We start from the raw sequence: 16,000 nt of genomic DNA on the forward strand, positions 1-16,000 counted from the left end.
TCTGTTCTTGTCTGCAGGAAAATGGCCAAGCCGTGGTAGGTTTGGGTGAAGGGCTTAGGTTTTGTTCATAATATTTGAACTGTATCAACACTGAAGCAAATAAAATCTTATACTAACTAAATTTGCTGGATTAGGATTTGGTCGCTCAACCATGGAGGTGACACAAACTGAAATTCAAGCAAGGTGGTTTGGATTTGGGATGGTTCATGATGGTCGACTAGTCGCAAATCTTACTAATCAACTAGACAGGTGTTGGGCTAGTTTTAGTTTTGGTATTTTTAGTAGTGGTACTTTAATTAGCATGCTAACAGAATGCTCCGCTTTAGAGGTTAGCATTTGCGCAATAAGCAATTGTGTATTTATATTCACCCCCCATTAAAACACCACTGTTAAAGCATTTCATTTCAGACGGACGTGTTTGGCCGTTGCATTATGTATCATGCCATTTCTGAGCTTCCCACCACGAGAGTGGTGTGTGGTTTAAGACTGTGTGTGTTTATGAGCACTCTAAGTAGGCTACAGTCTTTTGACCTCTAGCCCATCCGGATGTGCACTATGACTGCTTTGCGACACTGTACATATGATGACATTTAGCGTCACGTGCACTCTGCGTGAGATGTACCAGCACACAAAAAATATAGCATACTATTGCATTTATTATACAGGACAAAAGACAGATTAGTTGACTAGTCGCTCTGGCAACCAAGAAAATAGTACATTTAAAAAAATATGTCGTTTTGCACATCAGTAATTTAGTGTGGTCTAACGTTTCCTTTTTATCAGTATACTAATTGAACGGCAAATGTTGTTAAGGTCTTCCCGAAACAAATTTATCAACCCGGGGCAAGACCCCCCCCCTCCTTTCCCAGGGAAGCAAGTATATTCTAGAAAGATCCCTCTATCTTAGCGACCATCATAGGTCCATTATAAATAAACATTTGTGAGGAATCTCTGCTATTAAGTTCCTATTGTGACGTGGCTAAAGATATTTCTGTTCCCAGCAGATGAGGAGCGCTGATCCACAAACCAGGTGCAGGAAGTGAGAACTTGTCAGTTCATTCCAAGTGCACTTGTAGTTCTGGACATATTCTGGCTATTTGCTCGGGGGGCTTTGACTGTCAAAAAACAGCAAACCCTGAACTCTAAATGGATTTGTGAAGATTAATGCTGAAGCTAAGCTTCTCCATGCTCATCCAACACATGCGTTCAAGAATGCTATGTCGTAAAACAACAGTTGGTTGGGTAAATCCTTAACCAGCAAAGCTGAGTAAGGAGATCTTTCAAGAATTTGCAGAATTCTTATGTACTACTGTGTTATCCAACATCATTTTAAATTCCCTGATATTTTCATGTTTTCCATGACTGTGGAATCCAGTAAAAGAAGCAATGCTAACTTGACTGCCTTTTTCAGTAGTGTTATAGTAGCTCTTAGCAGTAGTACTTTTTCCAACAAGTAGTTGTGTAGCGGGACATAATGTTAAATTGTTATTTTTTGTTGTATTGTCTTGAATGCGCATATTTACAACCGAGCCAACTGAGGCAATAATAAAATCGGGTTGCCATCTCAAATTGGGTATTGGAAACCCAGATTCATTGTATACATTTTTTTCATTCAGATGGTTCAATTAAATTAATGATTAAAAAGTCAGAGTCCATTCAGAGTCCCTGCAATGCATTTGAGAGTCCCTGCACTTGAATTGTGACCAGAAGTTTGAATCTCCCAAATCACATAAAGCCATCATAAAAATAAGCTATAAGACTCCAGTGGTTAAATCCATATCTTCAGATGCGATGTGATAGATGTGGGTGAGAAACGGACAAATATTTAAGTCCTTTTTTTTTTTTTAATCTCCACATTTGACCAGTTCCAACCAGTAGGTGGCGACATGCACAAATAATGCAATCGCCAAAAACCAAAAGAAGAATGTAAAAGTGAAAGTGGATGATAATTTGTTTCTCACCCACATCTAAAATGATCACTTCAGAAGATATGGATTTAATCACTGGAGTCGTATGGGTTACTTTTATGCTGGCTTTGTGATAATTGGAGATTCAAAGTTCTGGCCACCACTCTGTCGCATTGTGAGGACCTACAGAGCTGAGATGTTCTTCTAAAGATCTTTATGTTCTGCAGAAGAAAGGAAGTCATACACATCTGGGGTGGCATGAGAGTGAGTAAATGATGAAAGAATTTACATTTTGGGGTAAACTATCCCTTTAAGTAAATTTCTTGTGTGCGACAATGAACAAGGAGGAAATACAGACATTTTGAATTTGTTGAGCGGAAAACCAAAAACTTTTAGAAAGTAACTTAAAAGTAAAGTTATTAGTACTGGTAATGTGAATACATTTGGATGAAGTAATCTGATTAAATAATAGATAAGTAATTTATAGTTTGTTGTGGATTATTATTTTGAGTAATTTACCAAACACTGATAAAAACATAAAATAATACTTTTCTAAAATGATGCAATATTATTAGTGTGCACTATTATAAAGATTCACTTTTAAACTAAAACAATCAAAACTCACAACAATAAAACATTCACCCATCAGCTTTGTCTCTCTTTTATAAGACACCTGAGCTTGTTTGTTCTTCACAAGTTCTAACAGTTCTGTGGGCCATAATAGAGAGACCTTCTTTGCCAAAGAACTAATGGAAAATTTGTTTATAAAAGACATCAAAATGTGACGTTTAAATAAAGTAATTTGCACTCTTTGTATGCTAGAATTTAAATACTACAGAAGTTCAGTGTGAAATATCTCCAACATAGTTTTTACATAACTATGAAAAGTTATGACTTACAGGTACACCTGGTTGGTAATCACTGTATTAGACAGACAAACAAGCATCAAGTGTTCGCAAGTATTGCGTGCAACTGAACAAATAAAATGCAAAAAAGAAAGACTGATTTCTGAATAGCATTTTAAAGTACAAAAGACAAAAACTCATTTCATATTGTCTATTCCTAGTTCATGAAGACAAAAGACAGTACTGATGGTATTGTTGTTAATACCCTTTAATCTTGGCTTAGGGCAAAATGTGCATGTGTCATATCTCAGCAATTGTGATAACAATTATTACTGTGAGTTCTTGTGTTATCAAATGCAAAACAAGCCAACAGTACAACAGATGATAACAAACACAGTCTTTTCTAGGGAGAAGTCGCCTATAGGTTGCTCTTACCTGTCGTTCAGAAGTGGACCCATAAGATACTGAAAACACTGACTTTTGTGGTCTTAGATAACATCAGCCTGGAGGTTCTTTGCTTTTGAGCTAAAACACCTCTGAAATCAAACACTTCCCACGGTCACGGGCGCATGAGACAAAAGCACAAGTTGCCTTGCAAGTTGTAACGTGTCGAGTTGGCCTTGCATTCTGTCCCGCGCACCTCTGATGCAAATACGAGTTTTCTTTCTAGTCTCTAACTCTTCCATATGATAGTATTGAAGTGGCAAATTTCCACATTGTGACAAGTCAAGCTTCCAAACACTGTCAAAAAGCAAAAACAAAACTTTCAGGAGTGCCAAAAACAAGCCTGTGCGTGCACAGATGTTACGGTCCAAAATCTAGGCAATGGTTAAACGAAAAGAACACAGTCTAAACTTGTAGTAGAAGCCTCTTTTTTTCTATTTTTAACAACCACAAACAGCATTTTCCAATTAGGCACTTTGTAATTAGACATTTTAAAAACACCTGTCTCGTAAACCAGCACCTGACATTGGAGTAGGTTCACTCGCTGAAGGTAGGTTCCCCTCAAGAAAGGTGAACAATTTTGGATCTTCGGCTGAAAGCAAAAACGTTTAGAAGCTTAGAGCCCATGAGCATGCGATGCAAAGTCAAATCAGCTGTTGGAACCCAGCAACAAGGACTTCCAAACCCACCTGCCAGTAATTGCACTCTTAAAACGCTACGGCCTTGACCTACACAGGCCGCCTACAAACCTCAAGAGCATCTGGCCGGTTCTCATCATCTCCGGGTAGTATTGTGGAATCCGCTGCACTTGCCAGTGTGGGAGACTTGGGAAGCAACTCATGTTGTTATATGGACAACAGTGGACACCCCCTTTGTAAAAATGGCCAGTGACCTCCCAGGAATGGAGGAGTCTCTCTCTCTCTCTCTTTCTGTTTTGGCTGGCATCTCTCTATGCCGGATGCAACAAGCTGTGGTCACAAATGTATGCCCTATAGTGAAGGTAAACAGTATCATTTGCATGCCGCTTGCCTAGTTGTAACTTTCCGCAGAGTATTTTGAACAGATATGAATTTGATAACATTGTAAGAGAGAAATAGGTAATGGGTATCCAGGAATAAATCTAAAACACATGAAAATCTGGCTGCATGTACGCACAACTTTTTGATAACGTTTTGATTGGGCTGCCGATGAAATTGACTTTTGGTTGCACAAGAAAAAAACGCTGCAAACCGAAAAAGATAAATATCTACAAATGTAAACAAAGATTTGATAAGTTCAAACATAGATGGCAAACAAAACTGTTTTCACTAGACGGTTTCGCTTTAAAAAAATAAAATAATTATTTTAATTTTGATGTTCTCTCACACCTTTAATTATATAGGATGTATGTTATGCAATGCATTTAACAAACATTTCCGTGCAAGCTTAACAACCTATAAAAAAATAAAAAAAACACCTTAAAACTACTTGCTCACTAATTAAAGAAAACAAATCCATTGAATAGGAGCATTTGTTTTGGCCATATACGTCATTCCGAGGCATAAATATTACGATCCTTATCAGATCGAGTAATTTGAACTGTTGCATTATTAAAATTAGTTTTTAACAAATTAAACACTATAGTATGTATGAGAGTCTAAAAACAACTGTCGATGCCGTTTTCCGGCTCGGCTTTTGTAGACTATAGTCAAAACAACTTGCCCCAGAGATACAATACCGGCACTAACACGACAGACAAGGAAATTATTTTTTTTTATAAAGTTTATAAAGTTCTATTGATGGCTGAGGTTTGCGTAGTAACAGCTCTTCTTTGATGGACTTTCCTTATTGGCACCAGGGACAGCCCCTGATATTCCCCACATAAAACTCACTGGTCTTTGGTGTTTTGAATGCAGGAAAGAAAAAAAACACAATGCAAATCAACAGGGTTTGCACATAGAAAACACAAGCACACAGACGCGAGGATTCACGACCAAAGATGTGCCATTGTTTTAAACCATACACATGTGTTTGATTTGAATAAAGACATGGGTAAAGTTAGCAATTCACAACACTTTGAAATCTTCCTGGAATTTAGGAAAACAACGGATAACTATCATTTACATAAAAAAGGGATCAAAAGTCTGATCCATTTATGAAAATGCTTACATTTTGCATGTTTTCCTTTTTTTATTTCAACACAAATTATATCATCAGCAGAAACAAATTATATGAAAAGTTAAAAGAAAAATAACGTGAATTTCTTGCTATTTGGTATGTGCCCCTTTTGCTTTAATGACAGCATGCACACGAGCAGGCATGGACTCCACATGTTTGTGGAAAACCTGATGATCCAAGTTATCCAAGATGATTTGAAAATGTTCCAAGTAAAATATTGGATCCATTCCAAAACATTCCTTCTATGGCAGCATCCTAGCTGAAATCAAGCCTCATTAAATACCAATATGGAACGTTCTTCATAAACAGCAACATTCAGATTGTGCTCCTCATGCGCAGTGCACAAGAGGCTTGATTCACAACTGATTTCAATCCAGTGACGCAAGAGGAACGACGCGATACTACAATGAGCATAAATGTACATAGTACACACACATTTGGGCTAAAATAGTCAGCTTTCGATCATTTAAATAAAATAATTATTTATACTTTTTACTATCGGATGGATTCTAAGTATATTTATAAACATAATTTATCTTGCTTCGTCTGCCATCTTGAATTTGTTTTACCACTGAGCTCATCACGGGGCATTCTGGCATTGCCAAGCAGGGAAAGGATACTTACGATGTTACTTTAGAATTTGGCAAGAATTAGATATTTAAGGAGGCAGCATGATTAAGATACCTACCTTTTAAAACAGCCTTGGCACTGGGAGTGTGCCTATAATACCTTGAATTGCAGCCTCCAGAGGCAGCTCACTAGGTTTTGGAAATCAACCTTCAAATGATTTATATATATAGTTGTCTCCACATATTAAGCTGGGATGGTCTAATTTGTTTTAACATAAAAAAAAAAGTCAGACTGATGAATTCGGCGACAGTAGGTCAAAAGTTCTGCTGCTGAAATCGGTCTGTGCTTACCGAAATTGATATCACTGCCCCCAGTGGCCGAAGCTGGAAGTGTTGTTGAGTCCGGATGGAATCTCCACAGAGTGACACCAAATGCAAGTTGAATTTTTTTTATTGCAAATAATGTAGTCAACTGAGCGTGTCTTTCGGTCTTAAGAGTGCAGTTCAGTTTTTACTAGTGTTAATCACCATTGTAAATTCCGGCAAACAGCTAACCTGTTTCATAGCAGGGTTTATTTTGAGTAACTGATCGCAAACAGATCCTGAACCAATCGGCTGTTGAGGTGAAGGATCTTCATAGTCACTCCCCCTGTATTTCTCTCTCCAAATAAAAGTGTGCTTCACAGAGAATGAATAAATACACTGTCTGTATGTGTGTATATATATATATATATATATATATATATATATATAATGTTTAAAAAGTAGACACCTAAAGATGCACTACATGTAACTTTGTGCTCTCTAGCATCATCTGTTTTTGAAATTTAAAATTGCAAGCAATTTGCAGAAGAACACTTTACATCAGTCATGTTTTGGCACTGCTCTTCTGGCAGATGAATCTGATTTGAGCTTACCTGAACATCGCCTTTGTGTTATCATGAGCCAGAGTCAAATGTGCTATTTTTATGTTGATATTATTATGTTAAATTATTAAAGATTTCTAAATGAAAAATTACTTTGTTGAAGATAAACAACACTCTGGTTTACATATTTTGAATGAATGAACTTTACACGTATAGCGCTTTTCTGAAAGATTGGCTATTTTTAAAAATACATTTCTGTCAAAAGACAAACTATGGCTAAAAAGAAATTAACCCTGGTACAGCCTCAGTTTATGAAGCTAACTGTAATAACACTAAACTAAAAACATAAAACGACAATTCAATAATGATGGGGATAAAATAGACTTCATTTAACATGAAAATAATACGTTTATATATGTTATATATAATAATGACAAGAAGTCAGTTTCAGAAGTCATGCATTTAGTAAACATGCATAGTAACTTCACAGCGCAACGTAGATATATCGCGATCGGTAAACACGCGGGTAATGTTCGATTCATTAAAGTATGAACACCCTAATAGACAACATACCGTCTCCAAGCATTATAGCAGGTAAACAACTACACCAAACGGATAGCAGATAAACAATCCATCCAGACTGCAGCACTGAACAGCGTCCTCGGCTGGCACACGAGAGAGCCGTTCCCTCTTTCCTGTGTGTGTGGACATGACGTAATGACGCAAGGAGGAATGCCAAAAGCCAGAGATTTCATCCCAAATCCGACCCAACAGCTCAAAATACAAATAATTTTTTATACGTGTAATGTAACAAGTCAGTTTCAGCAGTCATACATTTATGCGCAGTAACTTCACAGCAAGGACATTCAGGGTAAGGACATTGTTTTGAACACTGGTTGTTTATGTACTTAATCAATAATGGCAATCTTTTCATTTTTAAGCAAAAAAATCTTACATAGAGCAGCTTTAATATGTGATAAAATCCTGAAAAAAAATGTTTTAATTTGATTTTGAACCCTACATTATTCATGTGCATTCAGACTTTTGTACCCCACTGTATTTCACAAAAACCGGCACAATAAGTCAAAACATACGTCACTGGCTACCAAAATATATCCCCCTCTACAAAAGCAGCTGAAAAGATCAGAAATTTGGGCTCATGTTCTTTTAAGACTTTCTAAATAAGACGTATAATGGTATGATGGTACGACTATGCTGTCGACACAAAAGAGGGTGAAAGCAGAAAGAAAGGAGAGTGGGCCGCGCAGTTTTTTTCTTCCTTGTGCTTTTGAGAAACGCAGGTTAAAAAGCAGCCTCTTTCATTGTAGCTTTCTGGGCCTAAAACAGTCTGGTTATTGTGGCGCCAAGTGAAAGGCTAGTGTGGCATTTATCTGAGAGACAAGAGGAGGGGGCAATGAAAAGAGGCACAGCACAAAACGCACTTCGAATAAAGAAATATAACAAGAGAGAGGGAATAAAAGATGTTAGTGAAGGGCCCCCTTTGCAAAAAAAAAAAAAAAAAAACTGCACAAAAACCCCCACCACCCCCTTCAGGCAAAGAAAACAAAGGCGATAGACATTAAAATGTGCTATTTTCTAAGCCTGGCACACTTTTATGACCAATCTCGATTCAGATGGACCATTTTCATTTTGTTATATAAGCTTTACAATGTGTGTCCAGGCAGTAATTTGTGTGTGTGTGTGTGTGTGTGTGTGTGTGTGTGTGTGTGTGTGTGTGTGTGTGTGTGTCTGTTGCATTAGACATTGTTATCCGAAGGTCCAGATCATAACATCAGAGACTTTAGAAGGTCTTGCTAGCACATCCTTGAACCGCCAAGTCCTTCAATGAGTAGGGATCTTTGAAACGAGTTAGGGGTCTTTGAGAAGAGGCTGTTTCTATGTGGGGTTGTCATGGAAACCAGACCAGGCCGTATTGTGCTATGATGAAGACAACAGGTAATTTTAAGCAACTGCAGGTCCAAGTATTGAGGCCAAAGTGAAGATCCGCTGGGAAACAGCAGGCATGGAGAAAAAAAAAACAAAAACGAATTGATGCTCTAAACCCATTTCAAAAATGCAACCAAAAGACTAAGGAACATTCAGAGAAACCCTGATGTGAAACAGGTGCTCCATGTAGAAAGACATTTAAAGGTGTAGTTCACTCAAAAATGTATATAGTCATCATTATGTTTGTATTTTCTTCTGTTTTACTAGAACATGTTTTACTGAAGGTCAAAGTAGCCACATAATGCAAATGAATATGGACAGTGGCTTTCAAGATCCACAAATGATCAAAAATAAGCCCAAAAGTAGTCCATATGACTTATGAGCTATTATACTTGAGATATACAGTATATATATATATATATATATATATATATATACACACACACACACACACACACACACACAACACTTAGTTCCGGTCCTCGAATCTGATTGGACGAGAGACATTCCATGAGTACTGAAGACTCAGTAAATCATCACTCGGACACTTTACTGCATGTATCACACCGCTTGTGTTTATGATGTTCTAAACTAAAGTGTAAGAGCAGTGCACATGTGTTAAGAGCTAGATGTGTCTCTTTACATTTATTTTTGTGACATTACAGATTTTAGGTGGTAGCAAAAGACCTTTTTTGTGTGTAATATAAGCCAGTTAGGTGACGTGATGTGAAGTCAGTCAGCGTCAGTCAGTGTTTCTATTCATAAGCAGAGCACTACGTGATCGCTCGGTTTATGACTACACTTGGGCTGCTCTATTATGGCAAAAATCATAATCACGATTATTTTTGTCAATATTGAGATCACGATTATTAACACAATTACTCTTTGACTTAGAAAACATCATGCATTTATTGAACATTTAAAAAAATTAAACATCTTTTTAACAGTGGATTTCCCTGACTTTGAAATGTAAACTGCACTGGGTAAGGGAGGAGGCTATTATCATATGATCATTATTTTAAGTTACGTATGGTAGTCAAATAAAGGAAAGCCTCAATCGCCACCATTAACATCAGGGGTGCTCAAACTCCTATGGAATGAGGTATACTTTTCATCATGTTATTGCAGCAAGATCTACCATCATCACAATACCAAAATTTCAGTAGTCGGTGAAATTTTACGTTTTTTAATACCAGCTTCAAATCCACAACAAAAAAATAACACTAATTATGGAAGACATACTTAAGTATTTATTCAAGATTAGTAAACAGTCAGTAATAAAATAACAATTAAAAAATTGTTAACAGCTATAAAAGTTTTTAACATCAGTAGGCTATCAAGTATTCAAGTAAACATTCCGAATGGAATGCAACATAAATCTACTACTGGTCTTCACTGTATGATTATCATATATTAATACATTTTAAAGCTACTAAAGTTACCCAGTCAAGAGCAGTGAGTGTTTTCTCGATTCTTGTTATGGATGTTTAATTATTATAATGGTACACTAGACAACAGCAGGTTTATTAGCTTACAAGTCTGACATTTTAATAAAAATCCACTTTTTACGTTCACTTTAGTTTACATGAATACCTCAAGATACCATTCAGGCATGCATTAGCATGAGCATTTTCGAATCATACACGCATTTTGAGCATACACATACAAACAAAGATCCCCCATTTAGCCTTAACAGACTGTAGGGGCAAGTGCTGTTAGCGAGCACCTATGAAGGCCAGAACGGTACACGAGGGGGTGGGTGGCCAGTGGCGATGTTTTACACACTGCACCAGGTACTCATTTTAGGCTGAGTCGACCTAGGGGAGGCCCAGGACCGATTCAGATAATAGTCGCTGGTGTTGGCCGGGAATCCAACTCGGGTCGCCAGGTTCGTAGCGCAGCGCACTAACCGCTACACTACCGCTCCACACTAAGAATATGTAAGTTCACAAATATAGCTGGATATTTTTCCATTATAGACATTTTAATTAGTCTGCTTGTTCGGTCGAGTAAGTAAACTCTCTTTCACATGCCCCTTTCAAAATCCACTTGTCCCGGACAAGCAGACAAGCGTTGCTTGAATGTTGATGTTGAACCCTGATTAAATAATGTATTCAGCATTCTCAGATAACATTTATTTCTTCTGCAGTACAGCTCCTAAAGTAAATTTACATTGTTTTAAAGGAGTTTTAAATATTATTTTGAAAAACAAGCCAAAAAAGTCTGATCAAATACATATTGTGTTCCAGTGTATAATGGGCTAAGACTACACTCTCTCACCTTTATGTTCACTTCGATCCATCGTTAAATCATAAAAGCATCTGAGCGTCCCCGCGCCAGAGTGTGCATCAGCCAGGAGAAGATTCAGTCTCTTCCCTGGTCACTCCACGCAACTCATAGAAAAGGCATTGAACGCAGAGAAAAATGCCAGTTTCTGAGTTTATTTTCATAACCCAAGTCTTTATTAATTGAACTTTAATTAAGGTTGTTTAAAAGATATAATGCCGGGTGTTTCATTGCAAAAAGGAATGCAGCACAATCATTTTATCTCGATTATCTTGTTTTCATAATCATCGGAAGCCAAAATCGTAACTGAAAATAACATTTGACTAATCGGCCAGCCTTAGATTACTCTACTAAAGTTAGGAATTAGCTTTAAATGGCTTTAAACTAACAACTTCAACATCACAGCTGAGAGACAAAACAGACTGATTAATTACACAAACTCAAGGAGCCTACCACTTACCGGAGTTTCCACATTGGAGAGGACATACTGTTCAAAATGGCAGAGGACATTGTGGTTTCTATGGTGAATGACTCTGCAAATGCACTGGCTACCGCAAAATAGGGAGGAATACCCCTGACTGGATGGCTATTTTTCCACAGAGAAATAGGATGCATTTGACCAAAATTGCATTATCTTCATATAGCTGACTAATTCGGATGGCAATTATTTGACATGGGGACGTGAGGCATTTACAGGTGGTAGTCAGTGATTTTATTGCCGTCCGAATCCGAAATGTCTGTGTTTTTCCCCCCACCTCCCTTGAGAAAATTCCCAGCCAAATTACCAGCTGTTTTTTTTGACAAACACAAATTTTGTGTGGTAATTTAATTACCATCCGAATCCAAATCTCTGAGAATCCTTTTTGACTAAAAAGATGCCGAGTTAATGTCGATCTTATTTAAAAGGTTTAATTTCCACCTCCACTTTTAAACACTGACAGATAAGCAGTGTTTTGCAGCACGGTTCCCTCATGCTTTCAAAAGTTTTCTTTGCCAATGATGAATATATTCTTCTCGAGTCATGTTTTGTATTTGTTTTTATTTTACCTGCATGAAATTTATATATTTAGCTGATGCTTGTCCACCAAGTACTATAAAGGGTCCCTCTGGTACATTCAGGGGAAGGGTCTGATAGGTGGAACCAGTTCTGCCCTACAGCCCAGTTTAGAAGCACTTCTTTGAACTCCCAGGGTGTTTTTACAGAATTCGAGGTGGAAAGATTCAATTGAACTTATTTCCCAGGATTCATAATTTAGTTTATATTTGGGTCCCATGATTTCAATGTCATATAGAAGGATGGGTTTGATGACACTGTCAAATATTTTCAACCACAGTTTGATCAAGGGGGGTCCAATTTGAATAATATTTTCTTACAATGTAAAATGCCCTACGAATATTGTCTGTTAGGTCCTTTACAGCAATGTCAAATTGTCCAGAAGCTGAGATTGTCAGACCCAATAACTGTAACTGGTAACATGGCTAAGAATTTCTCCCCCAAATGTAAAAACATATTCTTTGTCTTTAAAACTATTTTTCTTTTGAAAAATTATTACTTTAGACTTTCACATAATCCCTCTTCAGTAGGTGAGAGCAGCAGTATGTCATCTGCGTATAGAAGACGTTTGATTTCTCTGTCCTCAAGATTGAGTCCATGGCTAGAAGAGTTTTGAAGCATTGTGGCCAATTCATTTATGTAACTATTAAATAAAGTTGGGCTTAGGCTGCAGCCTTGATGAACTCCCTTATTCTGACTGAAATATTCAGTTATTTTATTGTTTATTTTAATGCAGCATTTGTTGTCTTTGTACATGTCCTTAATTAAATCATAAACCTTTCCTCCTATTCCACTCCGAATCATTTTTAGAAAGAGTCTGTTATGCCAAACTGAATCAAAGGCTTTCTTTAAATCAATGAAGAAGCCAAATATTTGTCCTTGTTTTGTTTGGTGGACATGTGTGCCGTGTGTAGATGTGATCAGTTGTTCTCCATTTTGGCATGAATCCAATTTGACAGTTGTTTCAAGTCTTTTGTTCTTGGAGATAGTGGACTAATCGTCATTCATTATACAGCAGAATAGTTTGCCATGGTTGCTGCTCACTGAAATGCCCCTGTAGATGTTTGGGTTAAATGTGTCACCTTGTTTGAAGACTGGGGTGATTTGATTGTCTTTCCAGTTCTCAGGAAAGTGTCCTGATTTTAAGAGCAAATTAAATCATTTAAAAATGGCCTCATACAGTTTTGGGCTGCCATGTTTCAACATCTCATTGAAAATGCCATCTGGGCCAGAAGATTTTATATTTTTGAGGGATTTGTTTTTTTCACAGAGTTCCTTTAGTGATATGGGGTGTCCAAATGATTTAATTGAGCCTTTATTGTGTATTCTAGTTGATGTAGTTGGCAGGTCATATTTGTTTGGGTGGGGTTTAGTTCACTTTGTGCATTAAGGTTTCCAAAATGTTCTGTCCAGATGTTTGGATCACAGATGGGAATTTATTCTTCTTTTTTGGACTTATTTAAATTGTTCCATAATTCCCAGAATACATTTTGATCAACTGGTTCCTCAATCTTGTTGAGCTTCGTTGTCATATGTTCAGCTCTTTTCCTTTTTAGCAGAGACTTTTTAAGAGTTTGTTGATAGGTGGCACATGTTGCTTAGTTTGAGGGGTCTCTGTTTTTTATTTGATAACAATCATAGTTCTTTCTTGACATTTAACATTCTTAACTTTTTAAGAATTAATTAACTTTTTTTTACTATTGTTCATTTAGATTTTTTCAATGATTTGCTGGCAATTGTGAAAAAGATTTGATTTAATTGTTTTGTTGCCATATTGATGCTTTTCTCATCTTCTCCAAATCATGTTCTCAACCAGAGTGCTGTGGAGAACAGCTTCATACTGGGCTGGACTATCTTTTCTCCAGAAGAATCTAGTTTCGAACTACAGTTTAGACTTTTGATCTGAAGATGGTAGAAGACTAGCTGACTTCAGACTAATGACAATGTCCAACAGCGGTCTGAGAAAGGTAGCTGTGGCATCACTGTGAAGTAATTTATCTTGTTTTGGTCTAGATCTACTGTGCTGCTGCCTAGATAAGAGCAGTAGGTAAATCGGCCCACAGAATCACTTTTTGTTCTGTTCTTAACTATTTAGAGACCCAGGCTTTTACAGAGCTGCAGAATTTGCTTTCCATTTTTGTTTATTGTGTCACCTTAGCTCAGACTTGGTTTAGTAGGTAACGTTTGTTTAGATGTCTATTTGTATTATTAATAGGGCTGTCAATCGATTAAAATTTGTAATCAAATTAATTACATGGTGTCCCTATTAATTAAGTGTGATAAATCGCATATACAAATATTTACTGAGAAAGCCCCTCGTATAACAATAATTCAATATACAATGATGAAATAATTATCTTTAAATATTTAAATAATGAGATTTATTATGGGGGCTTGTTTAAGGATTTAACACCTGCGTCAGATATGCTTGAGTAGCGTCTCGGGTGCGTTGCGTCATAAATATAAAAATATTAGGTCACTGTGTCAAGTTAAATATAGTTTAATACAAATCTTGAGATCCCTTAGTTCGCATTTGCGCTCCTTCAAGTGTTTTGAACGCAAGAATGTAACGCATGTTTGTGTTGTTCTGCCTACTGAAGTGTTTTCTTCACTGTATAAACTGCGTGTTGCTCATACAGCTGAAGTTTCACTTACTGCCCTCTGGAGTAAGCTTGCATTTCTCAGGAATCTTCCTTATTACGGTCCGGAGGCATTGCGATTAATTGCGTGTTTTTTTTTTTAACATGTTATTTTTTGTGAAATTAAATCGCACTGAATTAACGTTTTAAATCGACACCCCTAATTATTTTATCACCAAATTAGGGCTGCACAATTAATCAAAATAAAATCGAAACCGCGACATGACCTTGTGCGATTATTAAATTGCAAAGGGCTGCGATTTAAATAAATAAATAGTCTGCTCCCTTCTAAGATTATTTGCGCTGCTCAGTCGAGTCTATATTAAATTAGCGCATTGTTACAGTGTTTTCAGAGCGGTTCTGTCCTCCACAACTCACTCTCATGCTTAGAGTAACAGAAGTGCTCTGAGTTCGGTTTGCTTACGCGCGTTAAATGCTTTATTTACACTAAACTTGCGCGTCCTGCGTTAAGCGTTATTTTTATTATTATCTGTGGTAGCGGCATCTCAGTCTCCGCAAGGCACAGGTATCATAATAATATCGCAGAATAAAAGATGGGGTACAATTCAAACATCTTTATTAAATGATTGTTGAGCAAACAGCATTAACGGTAGCACCTGTAGAGTCCAGAAACATCTCTTCATTCTCCTATCATTGTTTACCTCACGAGAGAGTGTGTCACCCTTATTACACTCCCCGCGGAAACAAGTGAAAGCGGAACTAATATTACCAACATCCAACAAAATGAAAAGGAAGGAACATATGTATAATACATTTATATGAAATCGAGTTACTATAATATAATGCATTGCTAAATTAAATATATAAAAAAACATGAATACAAATTATTAAATTAAATAGTGACAAACTAACCAAAAATGTCACTTTAAATTGAATTACACCAATGGGTTATCAGTTCAACTTCAGTTGGACATTAAGCCTCATTCTTTAGTACCATCTTATATACAGTAAAGAATAGTTTGTATAAGCCTACTAGTTTTTAAGGCCTAGAATAAAGCGTAACAATTATATTTTGTGTATACTGAATTATTCAATCAACCAACATTATTTTTGACAGCAAAAACTAGGCAACAACTATGGTTTTACCAACAGGGAAATTTAGTTAACAGTGACATTGAGCAGAAAGCTTACATGTAACCAGTTTTGATAGAGCTGCTGATAAAAAGTTAAATGATCAGCATCGATTGATGAGATGAAAAGAAAATTGGAGATCGGTGTCAGATGTTAAAATCACACAGGTAAGTATCCTCATCTGTACAAATTAG

General features: G+C 36.8%; 1 protein-coding gene across 5 annotated transcripts in view; it reads right to left on the bottom strand.

The window, feature by feature from the left end:
- The window catches only part of LOC127633008 (transcription factor SOX-13-like), a 68,954-nt gene that overhangs the window by 40,295 nt on the left and 12,659 nt on the right, over positions 1 to 16,000 (bottom strand). For 2 of the 5 annotated variants that reach the window (XM_052111863.1, XM_052111862.1), the window contains exon 1: positions 3,946 to 3,996. The exons of 2 other annotated variants lie outside the window; for them this stretch is intronic. In XM_052111863.1, coding sequence (XP_051967823.1) covers positions 3,946 to 3,974 — 29 coding nt within the window. In that variant the 5' untranslated portion in view covers positions 3,975 to 3,996. Of the gene's footprint in view, positions 1 to 3,187; positions 3,402 to 3,945; positions 3,997 to 16,000 lie in introns of those variants that run through there. One more of the 5 variants, XM_052111864.1, reaches the window with a different exon arrangement.

The sequence above is a fragment of the Xyrauchen texanus genome, chromosome 39 (genome assembly GCF_025860055.1).
Source record: "Xyrauchen texanus isolate HMW12.3.18 chromosome 39, RBS_HiC_50CHRs, whole genome shotgun sequence".
Taxonomy (NCBI): Eukaryota; Metazoa; Chordata; class Actinopteri; order Cypriniformes; family Catostomidae; genus Xyrauchen; species Xyrauchen texanus.